Here is a 26,195-nt window from a genome sequence, read left to right on the forward strand (position 1 = left end):
AGCTTTTTGTTTCCATTTGCGAGGCAAACGATGTTGAGCGTGACTGGTGACAAAATGGCGCACGGAAGCAGGCGCTGTTGCTGTTGTTGCTGCCAGCGATGAAAGCCTCGTCCCGTCCGTCCGTCCGTCTGTCGCGCCGTACTTGATGTATGAGGCGTCGACGGCGGACTGTGACGACACATTTGAAAGGCGGCGTGGTGGAGGAAATGCAGCGAGGGCGTGACGGAGACCAGCTTTAATTAGAATCTCCGTGATTCCCCGGAGTCTTTATGTGCGGCGGCGCGGCGGCAGCGGCTCTTGGATGTCAGTGATTATTGGTTGGCAGCCGTGCATCAGCTGTACATTACTGAGCCGGTGTGACTCATCCACTTTGCCAACCCACGTCCTCATTTAAAGAGCCGTCACCAGCCCTGATAGCACTGATATAAACCCCGGCTAGCCATCGTAAAAAACAAAACGACTGTGTTATCAAACTCTCAAATTAAAGAGCTTAAATTTGACAAAGATGATAAATCCTAAACATATTACAACATGAAGATAATCTTTATTTGCTTGTGTTTTTGGGACCCAGGCTCCCCCTTCAGGTTGAAGCGCTGATGCTAGCATGAGTTCAGTCTAGTAGCGTAATCATCATTTTGTATTTTCATGCGTTTCGGTGCAAGCCTCCAATTGCGTCGTGTTTGTTCATTGGTGTTTGTGTTGTGGCCTTCCTCTATTTGCTTGCCTCCCGGGCTAATGGGTGGTGTCACAAAGCTGCCTAATGTGTCACGTTACACAACACAACACAACAACAACACAACAAGAAGCACACAGCAATGCCTCCGCTTGAACACCTTCCAGAGCTTCAAAAACGGAACAATAACTTGTTTGTTTTTTTCAAGTGCGTCATCCGTTCCAGCAGGGGTGTCTGAAGTGCAGGGCGGGGGCCATTTGCGGCCCGTTTTTATTGGCACGCGCCGTGGTGTAAAAATATAATTTAACAAGAAAATTAATTTAAAATTTAAAAAAATCTGCAGTAATTTTACAAGAATAAAGTCAAAATATGAAGAGAAAAATGTTGTAATCTAAGAAGAAAAAGTCATAATTTTACGAGAATAACTTCATAATATAATAATGATATTATAATAAATATAATATAATATAATAATAATAATAATAATATAATATAATAATTATATATAATCATAATGATTATAGCTCCCCAGTGGCAAAGCTCCGGGGGTGGACGAGTTTCGCCCTGAATTCCTCAAGGCTTTGGATGTTGCGGGACTGTCTTGGCTGACACGTCTCTTCAACATTGCGTGGAAGTCGGGAACAGTACCTCTGGATTGGCAGACTGGGGTGGTGGTCCCCCTTTTCAAGAAGGGTGACCGGAGGGTGTGTTCCAACTATAGGGGGATCACACTCCTCAGCCTCCCTGGGAAAGTCTATTCCAGGGTGCTGGAGAGAAGGGTACGACCGTTAATCGAACCTCGGCTACAGGAGGTGCAATGTGGTTTTCGTCCTGGTCGCGGAACACTGGACCAGCTCTACACCCTTGCAAGGGTCCTGGAGGGTACTTGGGAGTTTGCCCAACCGGTCTACATGTGCTTTGTGGACCTGGAAAAGGCATTCGACCGTGTCCCTCGCGGTGTCCTGTGGGGGGTGCTCCGGGAGTATGGGATTGGTGGCGCGCTACTACGTGCCATTCAGTCCTTGTACAACCGGAGCAGGAGCCTGGTTCGCATTGCCAGTAGTAAGTCAAGCCTGTTTCCGGTGAACGTTGGCCTCCGCCAAGGCTGCCCTTTGTCACCGATTCTGTTCATAATTTTCATGGACAGAATTTCTAGGCGCAGCCAAGGTGTCGAGGGAGTCCAGTTCGGGGGCACTAGGATCTCATCTCTGCTATTTGCAGACGATGTGGTCCTGATGGCCTCATCGAGCTGTGACCTGCAGCGTTTACTGGGACGGTTTGCATCTGAGTGTGAAGCTTCTGGGATGAGACTCAGCACCTCCAAATCCGAGGCCATGGTTCTCAGTCGGAAAAGGGTGGATTGCTCCCTCCGGGTTGGGAATGAGGTCCTGCCCCAGGTGGAGGAGTTCAAGTATCTCGGGGTCTTGTTCACGAGTGAGGGAAGGTTGGAGCGTGAGGTCGATAGGCGGATCGGCGCAGCGTCTGCAGTAATGCGGTCGCTGTACCGGACCGTCGTGGTGAAGAGAGAGTTGAGCCGGAAGGCAAAGCTCTCAATTTACCGATCGATCTATGTTCCCACCCTCACCTATGGTCATGAGCTTTGGGTCATGACCGAAAGAACGAGATCGCGGATACAAGCAGCTGAAATGAGTTTTCTTCGTAGGGTAGCGGGACTCACCCTAAGAGACAGGGTGAGGAGCTCGGTTATCCGAGAGGAGCTCAGAGTAGAGCCGCTGCTCCTTCACATCGAGAGGAGCCAGCTGAGGTGGCTCGGGCATCTAGTCCGGATGCCTCCCGGACGCCTCCCTGGTGAGGTGTTTTGGGCATGCCCAGCCGGGAGAAGGCCCCGGGGAAGACCTAGGACACGCTGGAGGGATTATGTCTCACAGCTGGCCTGGGAACGCCTCGGTGTCCTCCCGGTGGAGCTGGAGGAGGTGGTCGGGGACCGGGAAGTCTGGGCTTCCCTACTGAGACTGCTGCCCCCGCGACCCGGACCCGGATAAGCGGAGGAAAATGGAATGGAATGGAATGGAATAATGATTATACAAATACTGTCATTTTAGTAGCACAGACTTGAAACACTAAAGAAAAAAACCTTTTTATTTAAATGTTAAGAGAAACAAAATAATAGAGTTGTAATTTATGGAACATTAGGTTGGGTAAAAAGTTATAAGATCACAATAATAAAGTCAAAATGTTATTGGAAGAAAGTCATAATTACAAGAAGGTTTACAAGAAGGAAGTTGCAATAATTGGAAAATAAAAAAAAACAACCATAGAAATAAAAAAAAAAAACAGCTGTAATGTTAGCAAGATTAAAGGCAAAATGTTATGAAAAGTAGTTCTGCAGTGTTCCCTCGTTTATCACGGGGATAGGTTCCCAAAATAGCCCGCAATAAGTGAAATCTGCGAAGTCGCCAACTTCACTTTTTTGCAATGATTATGTTTTAAGGCTGATAAAATCCTCAGCATACACGTTTACACTTTCCTCAGACAGCCATGAACATTTTCTCGCATTTAAGAAGTTCAAACCTTCGTTTGAATTTGAATGATCAGCCTTAATGATCAGCACAACAAATCATGAAGTGACTCACGCATATTTCACTCCTGTGACCGTGCCTGGCGCCGTTCCGCTGGACTGCAGCGTTTTTGTATCCTTGTTAAAACATATTGCTGCAGACCAACCGAAGACTCATTTACAAGCTAGCAAGCAAGCTAGCTAGCGATGACACAGGAGACACGGCAGGACGGCACGAAGGAGATTGATTGACACTGTTCTACAGCCAATCAGGACGCAGAAAACAATGAGCGGTGCAGACAGACGAGCGAGGGAAGAGAGCCACTCAACCTCCCACAATGCAATTCTTCTTAAAGGGCCAGGCTCGGCCTGTAACAGCGTTCATACGCTGTCATTCAAAAAAAAGAAGCACAAAAAGAAGTTCTGTGAAACAGCGAATCCCTGAAAGGTGAACCACGATAGAGCAAAGGAACACTGCATTCTAACCAGAAAAATGTCATCATTTTATGAGAATACACTTGTTATTACGAGAGAAAATAAATTCATTTTAGTAACGTAGAGTTGAAGTATTGAATATATGTTCTGTTTATAAAGCAGCCATTTGTAGCCTGTTGTTGTTTCTTTCATTGGGCCGCGGCACATTCTAAAAATAGAATGTAAAAAAAATATGTAAAAAAAACCCCAGCAAAAACTCAAATATCAGCAGTAATTTTAAAACAATTAGCTCAAAATATTGCAAGAAAAATGTTGTGATCTAACATGAAAAAGTTGTAATTTTATGAGAATAGCATCATAATATGAGGGATAGGCTCCAGCATACCCCCCGACCCAAATGGGCATCAGCAGCATAGAGAGGTGTGGTCTATTTGAGGTGTGGTCTTTAGGTATTTATTGTATTTGAGGAAATGTGGCTGGTCTCCTCCCATCTTAACCATCTTAAGCCTTTATTGTCCTCTCCTTTGATACGCCGGTGCTGAATCCCGGTGTGGGGGGGGCGAGCAAGCGGGGGGCCGATAAGGACGCTTCATGCGAGGCTGCCGCTTAAAACAAAAGCGGCTCGGTAACAAGCCCCCCAGGGCTGCAGCCCAACAAAGAACTAATGCCATTTAGGCCAATGAGCTGCGCTCAGCACGCACGCCATCGCTCCTGCAGGAAAGTCAAGGGTTGGGGGGGGGCAGCAGCACCACCACCCCAAAGCGCTGGAGATGCACACACACACAAACAGCAATCATGTTGTTTCCATGGAAACACAAACAAGCAGAATGATGCTGGCGCTGCTAAGAGCTGCATTTCCTGCCTGGCGTGTCGTCACATCGCCTGCCAGTGACACACAGACACACGTCATAAACGCGCCATGACAGTGGCACTTCTTCCCCAACCTGATTGGACCTTTATTTGGTGTTTGTTTTTCAGAATAAAGTGACATTAAAACAACTGATTTTTCTTTAATACTTCTGCGCTACGCTACTAAAATGAGCTTATTTTTCCTCCTCATATGACCAGTTTATTCAAACGTAAACATGGAAAAATTGCCACTTTTTGTCTCGTTAGAATGACCTTATTAACAAAATATTTTTACTTTATTTTCAGATAATTACAGCTGTTTTTCCATTTCTGCTGTTTTTTTTTTTGCATTATCCTAATATCTCATATATAATATACTATGTTCTCACATATACTATAATATATTCTCATATATACTATACTATATTCTCATATATACTATATTCTCATATATACTATACTATATTCTCATATATACTATATTCTCATATATACTATACTATATTCTCATATATACTATATTCTCATATATACTATACTATGTTCTCATATATACTATATTCTCATATATACTATACTATATTCTCATATATACTATATTCTCATATATACTATACTATGTTCTCACATATACTATAATATATTCTCATATATACTATACTATATTCTCATATATACTATATTCTCATATATACTATACTATATTCTCATATATACTATATTCTCATATATACTATAATATATTCTCATATATACTATATTCTCATATATACTATAATATATTCTCATATATACTATATTCTCATATATACTATACTATATTCTCATATATACTATATTCTCATATATACTATAATATATTCTCATATATACTATATTCTCATATATACTATAATATATTCTCATATATACTATATTCTCATATATACTATAATATATTCTCATATATACTATATTCTCATATATACTATAATATATTCTCATATATACTATATTCTCATATATACTATACTATATTCTCATATATACTATATTCTCATATATACTATAATATATTCTCATATATACTATATTCTCATATATATACTATATTCTCATATATACTATATTCTCATATATACTATATTCTCATATATACTATACTATGTTCTCATATATACTATATTCTCATATATACTATACTATATTCTCATATATACTATACTATGTTCTCAATATTTGGACTTTATTCTCGTAATAGTGTGACTTTTTCCCCAACCTGATTTTCCTAAAAGTACAACTTTATTTGTTGTTTGTTTTTCATAATAAAGTGACATTAAAACATATTTTTTTCTTTAATAGTTGTGCTACTAAAATGAGATTATTTTTCCTCATAGTTTTGCCATTATATTCTTGTAAAAAAAGCTGGGGTGTTTTTGTATTGTCCAAATATTTGAACTTTTTTTGTGCATTTTGTTCTCATAATTATGAATTTATTCTCAGAATATTTTGACTTTATTCTCGTAAAATTATAACTTTTTCTGTAACCACATTTTCCAAATATTACAACTTTATTCTTTGTGTTTGTTTCTCATAATATTACAAATGTAAACAATCTATTTTTTCTTTGCTAGTTTAGCTTTATGCTACTAAAATGGAGTTATTTTTCCTCGTAATATTACAAGTTTATTCTCGTTATAATACGACTTTCTTTATCTTCATATTTTGATTTTATTCCCGTTAAATTATAGCTGTTTTTTTTCTCATTTCCATTGTTTTTTTTTTAATTTTTTAATTAATCTTAAACTATTTCAACTTTCTTTTTGTGAATGTTTTTCTCGTAATTATGACTTTATTCCCATAATATTTAGAATTTATTCTCGTAAAATGATAACTTTTTCTGCAACCGAATTTTCCAAAATCTACAACTTTATTGATTGTTTTCTTTGCTTCTCATAATGTTGCAGCTTTTAGGAAATAAAGTGTTTTTTCTTCAATAATTCAGCTTTATGCTGTGTTGTTGTTGCTCAGAATATTCCAACATTATTCTCATCAAATTCTTTATATTTTGACTTCATTCTTTTAAGATCACTTCTTTCCATTTTTGCTGTTTTTTTTTCCTTGTTAAATTCTATTTTTAGAATGTGTCTGCAAATGGCCGCCGGGCTGCACTTGGACACGCCTGTTGCGTAACCCGCCAGTTGCTCTGTTGACCCAAATGCAAGACGACCATGAATTCAAAAAGCTTGTAAAATAGACTTTTGAAGGGCGGCCTGTTGGTTTGCACGTGTAAACCTCGACACCCCCGATTATAAGACACCTCCGACTGTTTTGTGGGGGGAAAGTGGCGTCTTGTATCTGCGCATCAGTTTGTCCTTAATGAGGCGGCTCTTCATCTTCCTGCTTTGGCTGAAGCAGCGTGAGCGCCTTCACCTAACAAGACTCAACCCTCCACATTTATTAGACAAATTTGGGCGCTTTCTTTCATTTCCGTCCATGTTTGGCGCAGAATAATGAAGCATGAGCTGCTTCCCCCAGCGGGAATGTGATGGATAACACACACACACATCCTGGAGGTGTTTTTGGAGGCTGCATATCGCCGAGCCAAGGCGTCCCGTCATCCATGCGGCGCTGCGAGCACTGATAGGACAATCAGCTCACTAACGGCCAATCATCAGACATTTTGTTGGCGGGCGGCGCCCCGACTCTGCCAGATATTCTCCCTTCAGTGAGCCTGACGCCGCTAGCAAGCCGACCGTAAAGAGCGCGTCTGCGACAGCCAACGGCGTGCGGGTCGACTGAGAACGGCCGCACGGACGCCGCCAATGTGGACTTTATCCGTCCTCGCAGACGTCCGATTAGTGTGATGGCGGGAAGGAGAGTGCCGCCGTGTGCCAGTGTGGCAAAATTGGTCATTTGGGACCATTCCTGTTTCGGTTTCTGGTCTTGGACGCTTTCACTTTCACTTTCAGCTGCTGTGATGGCGCAGGTTTTTTAGCGCGCGGAATACACGTCGTGGTTTTATTCCGATTTGATTCAGATTGTGCGTGCTCGTGGAGGCAGCGGAGACGTCCGCGTGGGCCGAATATGGCGCTGATGTCTTCCATTTCATGAGGTTTTTTGATGACATATTGCTGATGCTAGCATAGACACGTACAGCATCACCATCAGCCCTGAAAGTGGCCGGTGGGATACGTAGTGGTCGTCTAAAATGAATTTCATAGTCTTTACAGTTCTACTGGGCTGCACCGCCTCACACTGGTGGCTGTTTTTAATATGAAAATATGGGGGGGTGGGGTCTTTGTAAAATAATATTTCATAGAAAGAGTCCACAAATAATTATGAGAGATGATTATTTAATTCCAAGTATGAAATATAAAGATTTGCTGTGTAGTTGTTATATTATTTGATTGTTTCAAATACATTGATTTAATTTATTACGTCATATTGTTTCACACGCACATGTCCATCCATCCATCCATTTTCTATACCGCTTCTTCCTCATTAGGGTCGCGGGGGCATGCTGGAGCCTATCCCAGCTGACTTCGGGCGACAGGCGGGGTACACCCTGGACTGGTGGCCAGCCAATGGCAGGGCACATATAGACAAACAAGCATTCACACTCACATTCATACCTATGGACAATTTAGAGTCACCAATGAAGCTAACATGCATGTTTTTGGAATGTGGGAGGAAGCCGGAGTACCCGGAGAAAACCCCCCCACACACGGGGAGAACATGCAAACTCCACACAGAAATGCCCAAGGGAGAATCCAACCCAGGTCTTCCCATCTCCAGGCTGTTACTGTGTTGGCCAACATGCTAACCACTAGACCACCGTGCGGCCTACACGCACATGTAGTATATATAATAATATATATATACAGTATATATATATATATATAATTTCATTGTTGTATTTTCATTAATTTGTATTTTTTTTAATGTATTTAATTTGATGTAATATTTTTTATACACGCATAAATAAAAAAAAATATTTGTGTGTGTGAGACAGTGTGAAATAATGTTCAAAATAATTAATAAAATATGACAAAAAAAATTAAAAAATAAAAATAAAAATAATGACTAAAAACCATAATATGATTCATTAAAACCCATGGTGAATGTATGCTTGTGTTTAATGTATTATTCATTAATGGAATATGTTTATACACACGCATATTTACAGTATATACTTTTTTCAAATTGTTATATTTTTTTTAATTGAGTTGTATTAATTCATTCATTCATTTAGTTTAATATTTTTCACACCCGTACAAATAAATACGTGTGTGTGTGTGTGTGTGTGTGTGTGTGTGTGTGTGTGTGTGCATGTGTGTGTGTGTGAGAGACAGTGTGGAATAGTACCTTAAAAATAATCTATTAAATATGACAAAAGAAAACAAAATCATGAAAATATAACCATTAAAAAATCAATGAAAAATAATGACTAAAAACCAAAATATCATCAGGGTTTCCCCGAGGGTTTTTGAAGCTGTGGTGGTGGGCTGCATGGGAGGCCGACTCCCGCCGCTGTGTCGTGCCGCGGCTGCATCGCTGTGGCAGGATTTTTTTGTTGTAATATTTAAACGTACTGTCAGTAACAATGTCAACATTAGGGTCGTTTCCACAGGCTTGAACAACAAATGCATTCATGAACTTTAAATGCTTTTCTCTCGGCCTTTTCCTCCACTGCTTATCTGTCAAGCGCCAACAGGGCGAACAGGTGATTCTCGTGCGTGTCTTTCAAAATAAAGTGTAGTTAAACGTTTTTATGATATTTGATAGATATTTGATTTCCAATGAATTGTGGTGAATACGTGTCCATAAGAGGCTATACTGTACTGTACATGTGTCTATACAAGTATAACACAGGCATGCTCACATGCTCCCTTTCAGCCTGTGGCCTTCTTTGTCCCAACCATCTCCCTCCTGCTATGCACATGGAGCATGTACATATTTATTTTATTTCCAAATATGAGTGTTTATGTGCATGTATGTCAGGGGTGCACTAGTGTATCACGTCCAGGTAGCGTTTGATCTACATGACACATACTGAATGAAAGGCGATGCGGCCGGAGTTAAAAAGCTTCCAGCGGTGGGCACATTTTCCAATTCGTGGTGAAATAGCAGTTTACCAAACCAACCAACAAAAAGACATTTCTCTAGTACAGCTCATGACGCAGCTTGATTTCCACGAGGGCACACGCCCAAGGGATCATCTCACCTTAACGTGTGAGTGACCGCTGCGGGCTAATGAAGTGAGGCATGAGTGCCGCCACGTCGCGGTTGTGCTAACGAAACAGAGAAAGCAGCCGCTAGCGGTGTTACGCTTGAAAGTAGCAGCTCAGATTGCTCAACGCTGGCGTTTTCCTGTCCAGCGGCTCCTCCTCCAGCTGCGTTAACGAGCTATAAATCAAGCGTCCCGGTTCGATAGCGCGCTGGAAGTCGTCTTCTTATTTTTTTTGTGCTGAAGCGGCGGAACGTCGTCCTCGTGGTCTTCACCGAGGCCTGCAAGCGCACCTTATGAATGTCTGTGTTGTTGCAGCGGCCCGGCGGCGGGTGATGGATGATCTGCGCTGATAGTGCCGAGCCGGATCCATAGCGACTCTCATTTACAATAACAGTGTAGGCAGGGAGGAGTGCAGGCGAGTGCATTACACTGTGTAATCAATAGGCCCTGACAAGGCCTGATGTAATAATATGCATGCGCTGCTCCACACTCATTTGGAGGCCTTAAACGCGCGCACGAGTGACGCGACTCTCAATTAGAAACAAGTGCATTCTGCCAGCTATGTGACAAACTATTCGTACGACTACATGAAGACACGTAACCAACACGGCTTTAGCTGCTTTTTCACACTTTTTTATCCTAATAACATAAAATGATGTCCTTTGAATAGACTATGCAGAAAAATACAGAAATGCATGCTGGCCAATCTCCAACTTGTTTGTATTTCTCATTTTTTACATCATTTTACCTTTAAAATAATCTCTTCCAATCAGATAAAGCTTGATTTTCTTTTTACAATAAAAAAATTAACTGAAATATAGTAAATTCTTTAAAAAGAGCCAGTGGTAATGACACACAAAAAGACAAAATGTATAAATAATAACAATAGTTATTATTATAATAAAAAAAAACATTTTATTTGGTATTTTATTCATTTTTTCTAAATATGAACATAAATATAAATATAAATATAAATATAAATGTGTTAAAGGGAGACACAAGTTGAATTTTTTAAAACAATAAAAAATTAACAAAAATACTGTATAGTAAAAAAAAAAAAGTGGTAGATGCCATCCAGAATGGGACAAAATGTATAAATAATAATAATACAAAAATAAATTGTTTTTCATATTTTTGTATTTTCTTAATACAAATGTAAATGTATACATATGACATTTATACATGTATATATATATATATATATATATATATATATATATATATATATATATTCTATATAAAACCCATTTATATATATATGTATATATATATATATATATATATATATATATATATATATATATATATATATATATACATATATATATATAAAAATAAACAAACCAAACATTGCATTGAAAAAAAGAATCCAAAATGAAACACCTTGGCATGATACTACTGACATTAAAGTCAACTTGAAACGCAAAGAAAACAGAAGAAGTTCAACACACTTGAAACAAGAATGCACATTGCCGCCATCTACAGGACCGGAGCGTAACAGTAACGCTGGACATGTGATGATTTCAGATCGTTTGCTTGGTTTTGCTTTTCTAAAGATTTGAACACGTTCGCCGTGACTCCCCGTGCTTATCAATCAACGTGCAACATGCGGGTCACGCACAAAAAGCGCGTGCCGGGCTAACAAGCGCAGCGCGGTGAGCATGCTGCCGCCCTCCTACGCCGTGTTTGCAAGGCAAAGAGTGTCGTTACGCTCATTAGCATCTCAGCCGGCGAGGAGGCTGAGAGCAAGGTCCATAAAGGCCACGCTCGGATGACTTTATTAAATAAATGCAATAAAAACACAACGCATGAATGGACAGGAAAATTGCCACAGAAGCTCAGAAGACCTCCATATAGATAGATAGATATATAGGAAGTAGATAGTACTTTTTTCATTTTTAACTTCAAACCTTAATGGGGGTGGCTGCGTTGTATGTCAAACAAATAACTGATTTGATTCATTTGTTGATGTTGTGACATTGTCTGATATTGTTGTGTTTATTTACTGTTAAATTGTTCACAAATATGTTTGTGGATAAAAAATATTGTTTTTGTTTGGCATATTTGCGTTACATCATGTAATATATCACAAAAGCCCTTTAGAAATAGATTTTATAAGCTTTTGCTGAAATTTAACCTGGTAAAAAATGTCAGAATATAAACATCATTTGTGTGTTCAACCCAGCAGAAGGCATTTTGGTTTGGAATATTTGACTTGTGTCACATAATATGTCAGGAAAGCGCTTTAAAAGTATCTTTTTATGAACTTTTGATGATAATTTTTAAATCTAATCTGGTAAAAATGTCAGAATATGAACTAAACCTAGTTGATCAGCCCAGCAGATGGCATTTTGGTTGGGAACATTTGAGTAATTTTACAAAATATGCTACAAAAGCTCTTTAAAAGTATATTTTACTAGCTTTTTGTGAAATCTAAACTGGTAAAAATAGCAGAATCTAAAAATAACCTACATTTTCAACCCAGCAGAAGGCATTTTGGTTTGGAGTATTTGCATTACGCCATGGAAAATGTCATGAAAGCCCTTTACAGTATATTTTACAAGCTTTTGGTGAAACTGAATCTGGTAAAATTGTCAGAATATAAACATAACTCATGTGTTCAACCCAGCAGAAGGCATTTTGGCTTGGAATATTTGACTTATGTCACATAATATGTCATGAAAGCTCTTGAAAAGTATTTTTTATAAGCTTTCATTGAAATCTAATCTGGTAAAAATGTTAGAATATAAACATAACTCATGTGTTCAACCCAGCAGAAGGCATTTTGTTGTAGAATATTTCAGTTATGTCATGTAATACAGTAAGTCATGAAAGTATATTTTATGTGCTTTTGTTGAAATCTAATCAGATTTTTTTTAAACGTCTGAATATGAACTGAACCGATGTGTTCAACCCAGCAGACGGCATTTCGGTTGAGAACATTTGAGTAATGTCAGGTAATATGCCCCATAAGCTCTTTAAAAGTATATTTTACAAGCTTTTGGTAAAATCTAAACTGGTAAAAATGTCAGAATATAAAAATAACCTACATATTCAACCTTTTTGTTTTGTCTGGAAAATAATTTGATTCATTTGTTGCAGTGGTTGCATTGTCTGATATTGTTGTGTTTATTTACTGTTAAATTAAACAATATTGTTATTGTTTGCCTAAAATCACAAAACCCATGAACTTGAGCAAGGTCAAGTCAAAAGTAAAGGTAGTAGTATCGGTATCGGCAATACCGGTATCAAATCGACAGCAATATTTGCAGCATTGCCCACCCCTACTAGATGACGCCTGAGGCAGGCATGAGAATAAGTCTTTAATTAAACATGTTTTTTTGATTGATTTTCATTAAAAAAGCTTCCTGGGGGGCCAGCATGACAAATGAAAGAAAGACAGGAGCAAAAAGGTGTGCGACCCTTGAAGAACGGCCAATGCAGAACTGTAATGCCTTCACTGGACAGATTGACGGTACTTCCACGTAGATATTTGCAGGATAAGCTGCTGTGTTTGCCATCTAATCATAATTGAATCTAGACGGGGCACTGGAGGCCATTCAGGACGTCTGATTCTATTTGCCTTATTCTAAATATGTCTGGGCCACTTTGCAGCTTCTTTGATGTCATGGACTGGATTCCTACTAGTAGCAGCAAGCTGACTTCTGCTCTTCTTTCCTCCCCGCCCTCACAGCGCCCCCCACTGTCCGCATCATCCACTCAGGGCACGCCTGCAACGTGGAGGAGGAGCGGCACACGGAGCGAGTCTACACCATCCGAGAGGGCGAGACCCTGGAACTCACCTGCCTGGTGACGGGACATCCTCGGCCGCAGGTGAGCACCGGTCCTCTTGAAATCAATGATGAAGGCTCTTGAAAAATATATTTGACAAGCTTTTGGTGAAATGTAAGATGATAAATATGTCATCATATAAAAATAGCCTATGTTTGCAGCCTAGCAGAATATTTGAGTTACATCACACAATATGTCACAGACGCTCTTTAAAGGTATATTTTACAAGCTTTCACATTGATAATATTAACTCCAAACCTGCCACTGAATCCCTGGACCTTCTCAGCTGCTTCTCCATCACTCAGCACGTCAATTTCCCCACCCACACTAGAGGTCATATCCTGGATCAGTCTGCTCTAACGGTATCACAATCCACAACCTCACCAGCCATAACCTCCATACACTCCTGATCCAAATCTTAAGACATTTTGATTAGCATTTTGCACATTTGGATCTTAATGAGGTTTTAAGTAGAGCTACAACATGCAAACACAAGAAGGGGGGGTGAGACAAAAAACATTTTGAAAAAGTAATTGATTGAAAACAACAATTCAACTGAAATAGGCTGTTTATCAGCTGATCAAAAGTTTAAGACCGTCGCTCAAAAAAGAACCAAAAACTCTCCAAGGCAGAACAAAAAATGTTGTCAGTAGGACTCAGTGATGAGGAGCTCCACCGTTCTTGTTCATCACTTCCAAAATGGCTTTGGGCCTGCTTGATGCCAGTGTCTCCAGGAGGCTAGTGGGAACATTGCTCCAAGTGGTGAAGATGGCTTCACCAAGGGCATCAACTGTCTGGAACTGATGGCCATTTTTAGAAACTTCCCTTGCTATGCATCCCCAAATGTTCTCTATGGGATTTAAATGAGGGGAACATGCAGGATGGTCCAAAAGAGTGATGTTATTCTCCCTGAAGAAGTCCTTGGTCAAGCCAGCATTGTGAACTGCAGCGTTGTCCTGTTGAAGAACCCAGCTGGTACCACACAGACGAGGGCCCTCGGTCATGAGGGACGCCCACTGCAACATCTGCATCCGTTTGACGACCCTGCACCACCTGAAGCTCCGGTGTTCCTGAAGCACCCCAGAACATGACGGACCCCCCTCCACTGTGCACTGTGTCCACTGTGGTAGAAAACATCTCAGGTGGGATCTCCTTGTCATGCCAGTAACGTTGGAAGCCATCTGGACCATCAAGGTTGGCAAAGTCTAAACGGGCACTTTTGTGGCGTTAAAGGAGACGAGGTCTTTGAATTCCTATTTTGGTTTTGAAAGTCTTTTCCCGCAGATGGCGTCTGATGGTTATTGCACTGCAGTCAGCACCAGTGAGGGCCTTCATGTGGGTGGAAGACCGCCCTGTGTCTTGATGGACAGCCAATTGGATCCTCCGGCTCAGCGCAGGTGATGTTTTTGGGTCTACCACTTGACGTTTTTGTTCCATAATGCTCAGGATCTTTCCAAAACTTCGAATGACTGATTTCCTGCTCCCAACCTCAGCAGCCATGGCACGCTGCGAGAGGCCTCGCTTATGCAGCTCCACAATCCCACCACGTTGAAAAAGAGAAAGCTTCTTAGCTTCACCATCAGGAGGGCATGACAGTGGGAATGATGACACGACATCAACATTTGGAGCACATTTGGGCTTTTGTAGCCTGTGGTCTTAAACTTTTGATCAGCTGATAAACAACCTATTTCAGTTTTTTTTTTTGGTTTAAATTACAAGTTCCAAATGTTTTTTGTCTCACCCCCCCTTCTTGCTTTTGCATATTGTAGCTCTACTTAAAACCTCATTAAGATCCAAATGTGCAAAATGATCATTCTAGCAAGATTTTGATCAGGAGCGTACGTCTCAACTGGTTACCGGTTACAACAACACCCTCTCTTCCTAACCTCCATGTTCAACCCAGCAGGCATTTTGTTTTGGAGTATTTGAGGGAAGTCAAGTAATGTGTGACGAAGGCTCTTGAAAAATGTGTTTTACAAGCCTTTGGTGAAATGTCAGCTGATAAATATGTCATCATATAAAAATAACCTACAGTATTTCAGCTTTCAACCAAGCAGACTCTTTTTTTTGGTTTGGAATATTTGAGTTACATCACATAAAATGTCACAGACGTTCTCCAAAGGTATATTTTGCAAGCTTTTGGTGAAATCTAATCTGGTAAAAATGTCAAAATCTAAAAATAATCTCCATATTCAACCTAACAGAAGCAATTTTGTTTTGGAATATTTGAGTTATGTCACGTAATATGCTATGAACGCTCTGTAAAAGTATATTTTATGAGCTTTTGGTGAAATCTAAGATGGTAAAAGTATCAGAATATGAAAATAACCTAAATATTCAACCTAGCAGAAGGCATTTTGGTTTGGAATCTGAGATCCGATGCCGCTGCTGCTGTTGATATTGCGATTGATATTTGGATCGATCTGCACACCCCCGCGCACCAAGTATCTTTTGAAAACATTTTTGGTGCCATGTGAAGGCAGCCAGAACACCCGCCCCTCCACCCCACCCCCACACCACCACCACCATGTTTTCCCTGGTGTCTAATTATGATCAAAGTTGAAACCTGAGGACAGAAAAAGTGTCCTCACCTTTTCAGCGGAATGATGACAAATCAATACGCTCTTTGCCATCCAGAGGGAACTTTCCAGATGAATGGTGCTGTCTTTTGATCAAAGAAGTCGGGGTGAGTTATGTTAATAAATGCAGACGAGCTCGCTCCCGCGTGGCTTTTACGCTGCATCATTTGTGCTGGCCGGCAAATTGGAAGCAACATGGTACGAGTGCTTAAAAGGTTAGCGTGTGTACGTCCTGCCAGCGCTCATTCGTCCAACCAAATGTTGACAGAGCTGACATTTTGTCCCAGAATGGAAGTTAGCTGGCATTTCGGCGCAAGCGATCTGATTGGATATCATTTCCTTTGTGACGTTTTTAATGAGCGCACATCAAAACAATGACTGGGACCTTTTTGTCACACGTTCACTTTTGTTTTGCCATGTTTTAGTATATATAGAATAGAGAATGGATGGCTGGAAAAATGGATGGATGCTTTTATTGTGTGGGCTCATTACGCTGGTTAAGCTTTCATCATCAGCATGCAGGTGCACAAGTCAACCTGCAGCATCGGTAATTAAAAGCATTCAACTTTTAAGCCGCTTTAGCGCAGAGGTGCCACTCCACGGAGCTACTGTGGACTTAAGAGCGCCTTCACACCCACTCTTTGTTTTCCTCTGCTTCAATTTAGTTAACATTTTGTAAACCAGTGCCCCTTTTTCTCTGCACGGTACCGAAGGGGCTCGGCATGAAGTATCCACCGGCAAAAACAAGCACCACAAGGTTTTATCAATCAGTTCCATAAATGCCTCCATTGGCGGTCTCCCGTTAGGTCAAAAGCATTAACTGCTGTGGCTGTAGGCAACCTCCTTGTGAGTGGTCAGGATCCAGCAACTTGGTTGGTCTCGGTGCACTCTTTGGTGCGGTTCGGTTCACTTGTGTGTGACAACCGCACTCTTTAAAAGTATGTTTTACAAGCTTTTGGTGAAATGTATTTTTCCAGTTGTTTTTTGCTTTCTTGGTAAATAATATTTTTAGAACGTGCCACGGGACAATAAAAAAAACAGCCGCGCAGCGCAAATGGACCCGCGCCGCACTTTGGAGGCCCCTGCTATAGTGGGTCTTCTCGCTCCAATCAAGGTCAAAATGCTATAATTAGAACATTTCAGAATTAGTGTCTAGTCGGTCTGTCACCGTAATCAATAAATTGATCAAACAGTAAAAAAAAAACAAATCGATAATTATGACGGGTTTTAAACAGAATGAAGAAGGTGATCACATGAACACCGACGACTGACACAAACACTTTTCTCAACTGTGGGAAAAAAAACAGCCAGCGGAGCGTTCGTCCCAACAGTCAACGCTTACTGAGGCGTTTGGTAAATAGAAAGAAAACAGTGCAAAATGGTGCGCGCTCGCTACATTGCAAAAGAAATGCAACCATTCAATGCGGTTATGTGGCACATATTTGATGCCGTATAATTGTGATGTTTCCGTGAACCTTTAAGAACAACAGCGTGGTTGATCTCAAACGTCTTTTACTGTCAGTATACATACAGGCAACTTCTGCACACGGGTACACTATACTTGAGTAGCATCTAGTGGTTCAAATGTGAATTACACCTCTCATGACAATCATTCATGAAAAATTGGTTTAAAAAAAAAGTGTTGTTGATAATATCGATTATCGACGATAATTTGTAGTACCGTTATTGACCAGCAAAATTTGTTATTGTGACAGCCCTCGTGTCACGTGTCTTAAAACATGACTCGGCTAAGACTGGAGTGCTGAAACAGATGCTTCGGTAACAGTTTGAAGGCTGAAATTGCAAAGTGTAGGTTGAGAGAAAAGAGTACAATGTCGATACTTTGAAGGTGCTTACCAGACAAACTGTGAAAAGACAGAATAAAGATTGAGTTGTGTTGAAATAAAAGAGCATCTGCTGACACCAGCAGCGCTTAAGGCCGAGCGTCACGGGAGCGTCCAAAACACATCACATACTCCAATAGCCAAATCTCCCGCAGCTCGAGGTCAGCCTATTTGCACTCGCTGACCCGTGGCGCCCTCCGCTGAATCTGGCCGGAGAATAATTGAAAGAGAAAAAAGAAATAATAAAAAAAAAGGTGTTTGCAGTGTGTGGCGGCAGGCGGGACGCGGCCGGTAGCCAAACAGAAGAGTGTGGACGTAACGGATGGAGGCCAGGGCCGAGGACACCAGGGCAGATGGCTTCATCATCGGGGGGGGGACTCTTTCATGTCAGTCTGCGGAGGAGGCCGGAGAGCAAGGCGGGGTCAAAGTATGAACACGTTCACACTTGGTTCTGCTGGGGTGGGAGCTTGCACACCAACACCAACACCTGCTAACTGTTTTCATAATAGCGCCGCCTTTAGACGCTGCAGGAAGATGAAAGGTGAGACGCCGAAAATCAATGATGACGCCAAAACATCTTAGCACTCGCTGCATTTCTTTCACCTTTTCACACCAACAGCTATCGTATTTTCTAGAGATGCACGATATCGTTTCTTTCAAAGCGATGCCTTCGTGCTTCTCAAGACTCACATGGTACTGATGACAAAAAGTAGATATTGTTGATGTCTACTCTTTTTAAAATTTCAATGTAAGTGTAGTTTGTGCACACCTGTGGGAAGAAGGACTGGAACAAATTAGGATTTGACCAACTGCACCTGTTGATTTATCCTAATCAAATATGACTAATGGCCCCGGGCCCGCACTTTGGACACCCTTGTTGTGGTTGAATAGCTTGTTTTTCCAGATTTGTCTGTTCTCGGTCTTGAATGTTGTGAAATAAATGTTGCAGTAAATGCGACTTATAGTCCAGTGCAACTTATGTACAATAACCCCTCATTTATGTAATGAGCTCCAGACCCGACCCGACTGTGTTCTGGTATCAATTCCTTATTTATCATTTGTTGTTAGAGCAAATGAAAACCTGTGTAATACCTTCTAAATACAGTTTTTCACGTTATTAGAGCCCACTTGACATGAAATAACACCCCTATAGTCACCTTTATACTCCTAATATCCAATATAGTAGACATCATGTGATTAAATAAGACATAAATAAGACACAATATAGACTCACACAGATGTCGCGCGTTTTTACAGTATGGTAAGTTTAACTTGCACAAGTGCAACCGACATTTTAAAGTGCATGCGGAGGTAGATAATTGGATCCTATTTAGACCTGTTGACTGTGAGGGAGACTCACGTGCGTTGCCAGCTATTTACACAAAGAAGTGCTTTGCCTCCTTGCAGCCAACGCCAGTCGCCACAGCTTTGGTACTTCCGTCACCGTGCGTCTCATTTTCAAGTTGTAATGTCAATATCAAAATATCTTCCCTAATATAGACCTGTCGTCCCCCTCACTCCTACCCTGTAATTTCCACCCAATCACCCTCCTGACCCCCGCACCTCTGATGGCTCCATTGTGATGCTCAGCCACAGTCGGCTGCACCACTGAGTGGCACGGACCACCGCTGGCGCCTAACAGGGAACACAGCAAGCAATTAGGAAACCAGTCAGTGGACGGGAGAGGAGGAAACGTCACAGCAGGAATTACAGGGCGATTTGGGCATGCGACACGTGCCACAGCATGTGATGCGGGCATGAGGCGAAGACATAAGACACCGGGCGCATTTCAATTAGATGCAGCATGAGTAGACTTTGGAGAGGAAATGTTGATCCTCCTGTTGTGAGCGAGTGAAGTGGGGGTGGTGTAATTAGGAACTGCTGTTTGTTAGCATTATTCACAGGTTTTCTCGCCTTAACGTGCATGAAAATGTGATATTTCAGGGGTTGCGAGCACAAATCCCCAATAGCGCCCCCTGTAAATTGTTTCAAAATGAACCCAGTTTCACCGATCATGACAGGACGCACAAGAACGTCTCAAGAACCCATGTTTGCAAACTACCAGGAAGCTGGACATTTTGGTTTGGACGGGCCATTTTGGGCCAAAACCAGGGCTCCTATATGGACAAACTCCTCCTCGGGACTTGGACACACTGAGCCCAAATTAAAGTCACACCTACCAGACCAGATGGTGGTGTGTATGATGAGGATGACTCCCTGAAGCTGTGCGTTGGCCACTTCCTGAATTACTTTTAGTTTTCACCATTTTTACATTTTTTCAGTACTTTGGTTTAATTAAAGATGAATTAGCTGCCAACTGGTAATCCCAGAACCCGTTGGTGGACATCAGCGGTGAGGGATTCTGACGAAAGAGGCCTGCTGCGCTGTTTTTGGTGGCTCCAGGTAGCATCTCTGGGCTCTGGTAGAAACTCAGACATGGGAGGAGTTCGGGGAAGAACGACTTCCGGACGGCTTCCAAGAGATTCTGGACCACCATCCATCATCTCAGGAGGGTGAGAAGACCTCCTGAATCCCACCAATGTGGAAGCTGTGCCTGGGGACTCCACAGCGGGTTCTCCAATCTCTGGGGCTGAGGTTGCCAGGTGATCAAAAAGCTCCTCGGCCGCGGGGGTGGATGACAGAGGGAGCTGAGCCGAACTGATCTACGTTCCTACCCTCCCCTTTGGTCAAGAGCTTTGGGTAGTGACCGAAAGGACAAGATCGCGGGTACAAGAGGCTGAAAAGAGTTTTCTCCGTAGGGGGGCTGGGCTCCCCCTTAGAGATAAGGTGAGAGGCACGGTCATCCGGTAGCAACTCAGAGTAGAAGCGCTGCTCCTCCGCATGAGGCATCTGGTCAGGATGCCTCCCTGGGGATGCGTTCAGGACACGTCCGATCGGTAGAAGGCCTGGGAAGACCCAGGACACGTTTGGAGGACCGCTGAGAATGCCTCGGAATTCGCCGGGAGGAGTTGGAGGAAGTAGCTGGGGAGAGGAAAGTTGCGTGTTGTCTGTGCGTTTGTGGGTTTTTTCCACTTTCCTCCCACATTCCGAAAATCTGCATGTTGGGTTAATTCAGTGGTTCTCAATTATTTTCTGTCAAGCTCAGAAATGTTTTCACGTGTGCTCTGTGATTGGCTGGCCACCAGTCCTTTCGCCCAAAGTCAGCTGGGATAGGCTCCAGCATGCCCCTGTGACCCGACTGAGGAAAAGCAGCATAGAAGATGGATGGATGGACAAAATATGCAAAGCGTGGACATTTAAATCTTTTGAGCAGGAAAAAAGACGTCCAAGAATAGTCCAAAAATAAGAAGCAGGGCTGTCAGTGTGGCGGGAAAAGTAATTATCATATTGCTCAAATCCGCCAGCTCGCCTTTACATCAACAGCGTTTTGTTGTTGTTGTTTTTATTACGATGCACGCTAAAAAAGCAAAGAAGCAAAGTGTTCTCTTCACCAGGTGCTTCTTTCCACCGAGTCAGAAGAGTCTCCACAGCTGCATGTGCTGCGTGAAAGCCAGACACGCTCACGATCAGAAGATCATCACTTCAACTGTTCCTAGCAGTTGGCATCGACCACTTGGTGCTTGGTTGTTGATCAATGTGAAGCATTCAGGGTCCTCTTTTGCAGGCTTTTGTTTTTAATGGCCATGGATGCTCTTAAAATGTTGCTGCCAGACACACCCGCAGCTACAGTTTGCCTGATTTGGAGATAATGGGTAGCAAGGCAGCAGCCTGATCCAACTGGCGGCCCGCCCTTGAATGACATCACACCAGCCCTCATCTTCTGTTCCAAACTTATTTGGCAGCACAAGATTCCTAAAAACAGCCAAGCATTCCTGTCTATATACTGTGGAGGATCTCTGACTGCCATTTTTGCAGCAGGTTCCTAAAAACAACAGAGAATTCCTGTTATATAGAGGATCTTTGACTAACGTTTTTGCAGTACAGTGCATGCAGTTGCGGACCTCTTCCATATAGGACCTTTGACTAGTGATTTGGAGTCATGCACCTGTCATATAGAGGCTAGGTTCTTAAAGTGGGGTACGCATACCCCTAGGGGTACGCCAATTGTCAGCAAATTCCTAACAACAACAGGGCATATAAGCAGTAAAAATATAAAAAGCTCCTCCACACATGAGCAGCGCTCCCGTACCATGTGTTCATGACTACTCCCAGCTAGCTAACCTTCTTCTGGGCCATCTGACAGCCCTGTCTGACACCTCCCAGCTAACACCTTTCAGCCATCTGACAGCGTGCTTTTCTCCAGCAGATATCTGCGTGGGTGTCGGACCCACTCGATGCCCTTCCTCTCTTGCTCAAGCTTGACAAATTTGCCCATGAGCAAGCGCGCACCTCAACATGCGAGGTGCATTCACGGACATCAGGTCACTACATTTATTTTTTTTAAGCCCAGGCAAAGACCCGCGACTCACCGAAAACAGCTCTGCAACCCACCAGTTGGGAGTCACTGATGTAGAGGATCTTTGACTGGTGTTTTGGCAGTAGATTCCTAAAAAGAGCAGAGCATTCCTTTTATATGATCTTTTGGGACTTTATTCATGAAAGTGAAAGTAGGATTGGATGACAGAGCCTTGCAATGACATTACGCACTAAATAAGAAAGATACTGGAGTCCCACCCCCTTTAGCTTTCTGACAATGTGGCTCCCCAGGAGCATCAAATTGGGGGTAAAATGTGCCTGACCAAGTCCTGCGGAAAACCGAACCTGCCAGGAAATCATGAACATTTTTGTGTATTTTTGTTCCTAGATCCGATGGACCAAGACGGCCGGCAGCGTGTCGGACCGCTTCCAGGACTCCAGCGTCTTCAACGAGACGTTGCACATCGCCAAAATCCTGAGGACCCAGGGGGGGCGCTACTACTGCAAGGCTGAGAACGGCCTGGGCTCCCCCGCCATCAAGTCCATCCGGGTGGACGTCTACTGTAAGTGCAGCTTTTTATTCGTTGTGTTCCGCTGCTAAGAGCTGGCCTTCCTCTGCTGGCAGCAAAGTGTGTTTGTGACGTTATAAAACATTTGCAGCGCATTTTTATAAACCTTTAAAGTCTGGCTGCTGCAGAATGCTAATTAGGCCGGGGGAACCTTCGTTATTCCAACACATCCGTCCACTGTTTTGTACGAGTCAGGAACGTCTGTGCCGCAGACAGAGATTGTTGTTTTTGTGAAAATGGACATTTAGTCCTGTTGCTTAAAAGTATTGGGCCACCACCAGTTTGTGTTGTTTTAATGACGCCCGTAGGATACATACAGTTAGCATTAGAGACAGCGGAGGTGCATATGATTAGAATATAATAATAATTTATTATTATTATTATTATTATTAATAATTTATTATCCCTATTATTATTATTTTCACTATCAGTATTATTATTATTATCACGTCAGCATTACATATCATTATAAACATTTTATTTTATTTTATTTTTATTTTGAGTGGCTGATTGCCAGAAGACTATAGCACTTACTTAGCATCCAATCACATGACACCTCTACACTGCTCTGAGCCGCTACGGGGCGCGGCGTCTTCTCATGCTGTGTGTGAACCTTTAGCATCTTTTAGCATACGTGTGCGATTAGATGACGCATTTTTCGTTGTCTCGGAATTGTCTTGTTTACTATTCCGCCTCAGAAGCTCCCCTGCTTTCTCTCAAAGTCAGCCTGCAAAGTGAGTTGTTCATTTATTGTGCAAAACGGCTGAATTTGTTGCCAGTTTTCAGCCACAGGAGGAAATAAAGAAGCGAGCTAGCAAGACAAAACAAAACAAACAAAAAAACCTCAGTAAAAGATGGCAGCAGGTGAGGCGGGGGTCCAAATGCAAGGAAAGCCACTTTGATTTGGGGTCTTAAAAGTCAACTTTTTAATCTCTCGCTGCAGTGTGTGTCGCTGCATGAAGGTCAGCCACTTATCCACATCCTTCTTCCTCCCGCTTCCCCCGCCACCTCCTTCTTATCCTTGTACCTGCTTATTGGGAGCGACACGGGCACAGGTCGCCGGCGAGAAACTGGTTTAGAGCGCCTGGCGGAGGGCTTTGAGGAGCGAGAGCTGACAGCCGTTCTCCTTGGCCGCGCTAAGGAGTTCGGCGGTGGGGGAGGCGGGGGGTGGCGCGTTGTTGGAGGGGGCGGTGGGTGTTGTGAGCAGATGCCGGAATGGGGACGGCTGAGGCGGCGTGAGGAAAGACCCGGGGATAATCAAAAGAGCGAGAGTTTTCCACCGCCGGCTGCTTCTTCTAGCTGGCAGTTTGAGGTCGGCGCGTTCACGGCGCTCAAACACAAGTAAATAAACGAGGAAAGCTCTAATTGCGCTCACGGGCCACTTTTTGCCGATGTAAACCATGTAAAAGATGCAAAAGACAAAATGAACAAATAAAATGCATTGGATGAGTGCAGCTGTACTCGCGCTGTTGTTTTAATGATGCCATTTTTACACAGTAAATAGGATGGATGCTCGTGTAAGCTAGGACTTTTAATTAGGCTTTATTTCCAGACTTCGATCCCATAGAATGTCTGTCTGTGGAGGGAGCGGGAAGGTGGAGTTGCCAAGCGACAGCCTCAAATCCGTCAAGAGGTGGTGGACCAAAATTTCTATCCAACCACTGATCGGGCTATCACGGGCGCGTGTCTCGCGTTTTGGCTAATTAAAAAACTCACCACACCCTGCCAAGTGCCAAACTAACGAGTTTTAAGGCGTGTTTTGCAAAACTGATATCACTCTCACAACGACAGGAAGTCCCACACGGCAGACATGCTTGATTTGGACTTGTGAACGGAAAGTCTCTGTAGGCTGACTGCTGCAGTGGAGGTGGAGCTGATCGGCGTTTATTAGCAAGTAGAAAAATGAGGGTGTAGAGAGAGAATAATACAACAACTATGAGCTGTGAGCAAACGCGTCCCAATATCGGAAACGATGGAATCACATACGGTTTGTTAGATATTATTATTACACCATTGGTTCATTGGCGACTATTAGCTCAGTTCCGTCGAATACCTAATAGGCCTTGGTGACACACACACGCACACACACACACTTGCACACACACACACTCTCACGTAGCACAATCAGAATTGCGCAACACTTAGGTGTATAATGTTTTTGCCTGCAATCATAGGTTACATGGATGAAAATGACATGAAATGAAGGAAAATCAGCAACATAAAACAAAAAAGAAGAATTGCGGTCAGCAGCCGTCGTTTTTGTTTGCCGTCGCCTCCAAAGCTTTGGAGTCAGGCGATGTTCTTCCCCTCCCAGCCATGTTGAATGCAGTGTTTGTGCACATGGGGTCGGGTCAGCGTGCAGCGGGTCCCCCGAAGTGGACACCTGACGAGCTGTAAGGAGAGCCAGTGGATAAAGCCGAGCTAAACAAACCCCCGACCCCCCGTCCCCGGCTGCCTCCTTGAACTCTCCTGACGGAGAGCAAACACAGCAACCTGCGGAATGATTGCGCTCCAGTAAATGATAGCTGGCATCAATTAACCTTTCTGCCAACAAAATAGATACAGTAAATTAAAGTCCAAGTCTACACAAACACAATTTCCATCCGCGGTAAAACGGCAACTATCGGTTCCTTTTCCCCAAACTGTTTGTTTTGGACTTGATCGCTTTGGGGAGTATCGTTCTCCTTGGTCGATGAACTCCCTGAGCCTGCAAAGAGCTGCCCCCGCACCACACTTAAGCCCGACTCAATCAGCCAACATTAGTCTGCTGCTGCAAAATGCACAAAATTTAATGAAAAAAAGCAAACAAACCGGTGTGCTTAAGCTGCCAATCGATTGTTTTTAAGAGTTGGGAGCGGGGGAGGGGCGGCTTGTTTTATTAACTTTGCCCGGGCCCGTCCCCTACGGGGCACGGAGTGGACAAACAACGCAGGTGTCAGCAGGTATGAAGCGCTCTTTGTCGGACTCGGCAGCTTTTATAAATGCGTTAGGGTCGGCCGTAAAGCTGCAATCAGCTCCTGCGGGCCGCCGGCTGCGGTTATCAGCGTAAACGATGGCTTCCTGTGTCATCTGCCGCTATCGGCCATCCATCTCGCCGTGGAAAATTCCTTTGATTGGATTGATGGTGAGTCAGGCTGGCAGTGGGCGCCTTTATGAAGCTGCCTTTCATCTAATAATAGGTGCATATATGAATAAAATCTGGAGTGTTTATTCCCCAAAATTGAAATCCTAAAGCCTCAATTCAAGGCAGGAGTAGCGTGTCCTCAAGAGACGTCCAGAAGGATGGCTTGGCTGGATTTACGCTACTTGGTTCTGACTTTTTGGAGAAAAACAAAACACTGAATCAG

The 26,195-nt window shown here is 42.7% G+C and overlaps 1 protein-coding gene across 6 annotated transcripts in view; it reads left to right on the plus strand.

The window, feature by feature from the left end:
* LOC129171932 (MAM domain-containing glycosylphosphatidylinositol anchor protein 2-like) overlaps positions 1–26,195 on the plus strand; it is a 215,218-nt gene that overhangs the window by 56,880 nt on the left and 132,143 nt on the right. For all 6 annotated transcript variants that reach the window (XR_008566863.1, XM_054761097.1, XM_054761096.1 and 3 more), the window contains exons 2-3: positions 13,382–13,521; positions 22,668–22,842. Coding sequence is in view for 5 of the 6 variants with exons in the window: in XM_054761097.1 (XP_054617072.1) it covers positions 13,382–13,521; positions 22,668–22,842 (315 nt within the window). In the remaining variant the exon portion in view is untranslated. The remainder of the gene's footprint in view (positions 1–13,381; positions 13,522–22,667; positions 22,843–26,195) is intronic.

The sequence above is a fragment of the Dunckerocampus dactyliophorus genome, chromosome 19, assembly GCF_027744805.1.
Source record: "Dunckerocampus dactyliophorus isolate RoL2022-P2 chromosome 19, RoL_Ddac_1.1, whole genome shotgun sequence".
Taxonomy (NCBI): Eukaryota; Metazoa; Chordata; class Actinopteri; order Syngnathiformes; family Syngnathidae; genus Dunckerocampus; species Dunckerocampus dactyliophorus.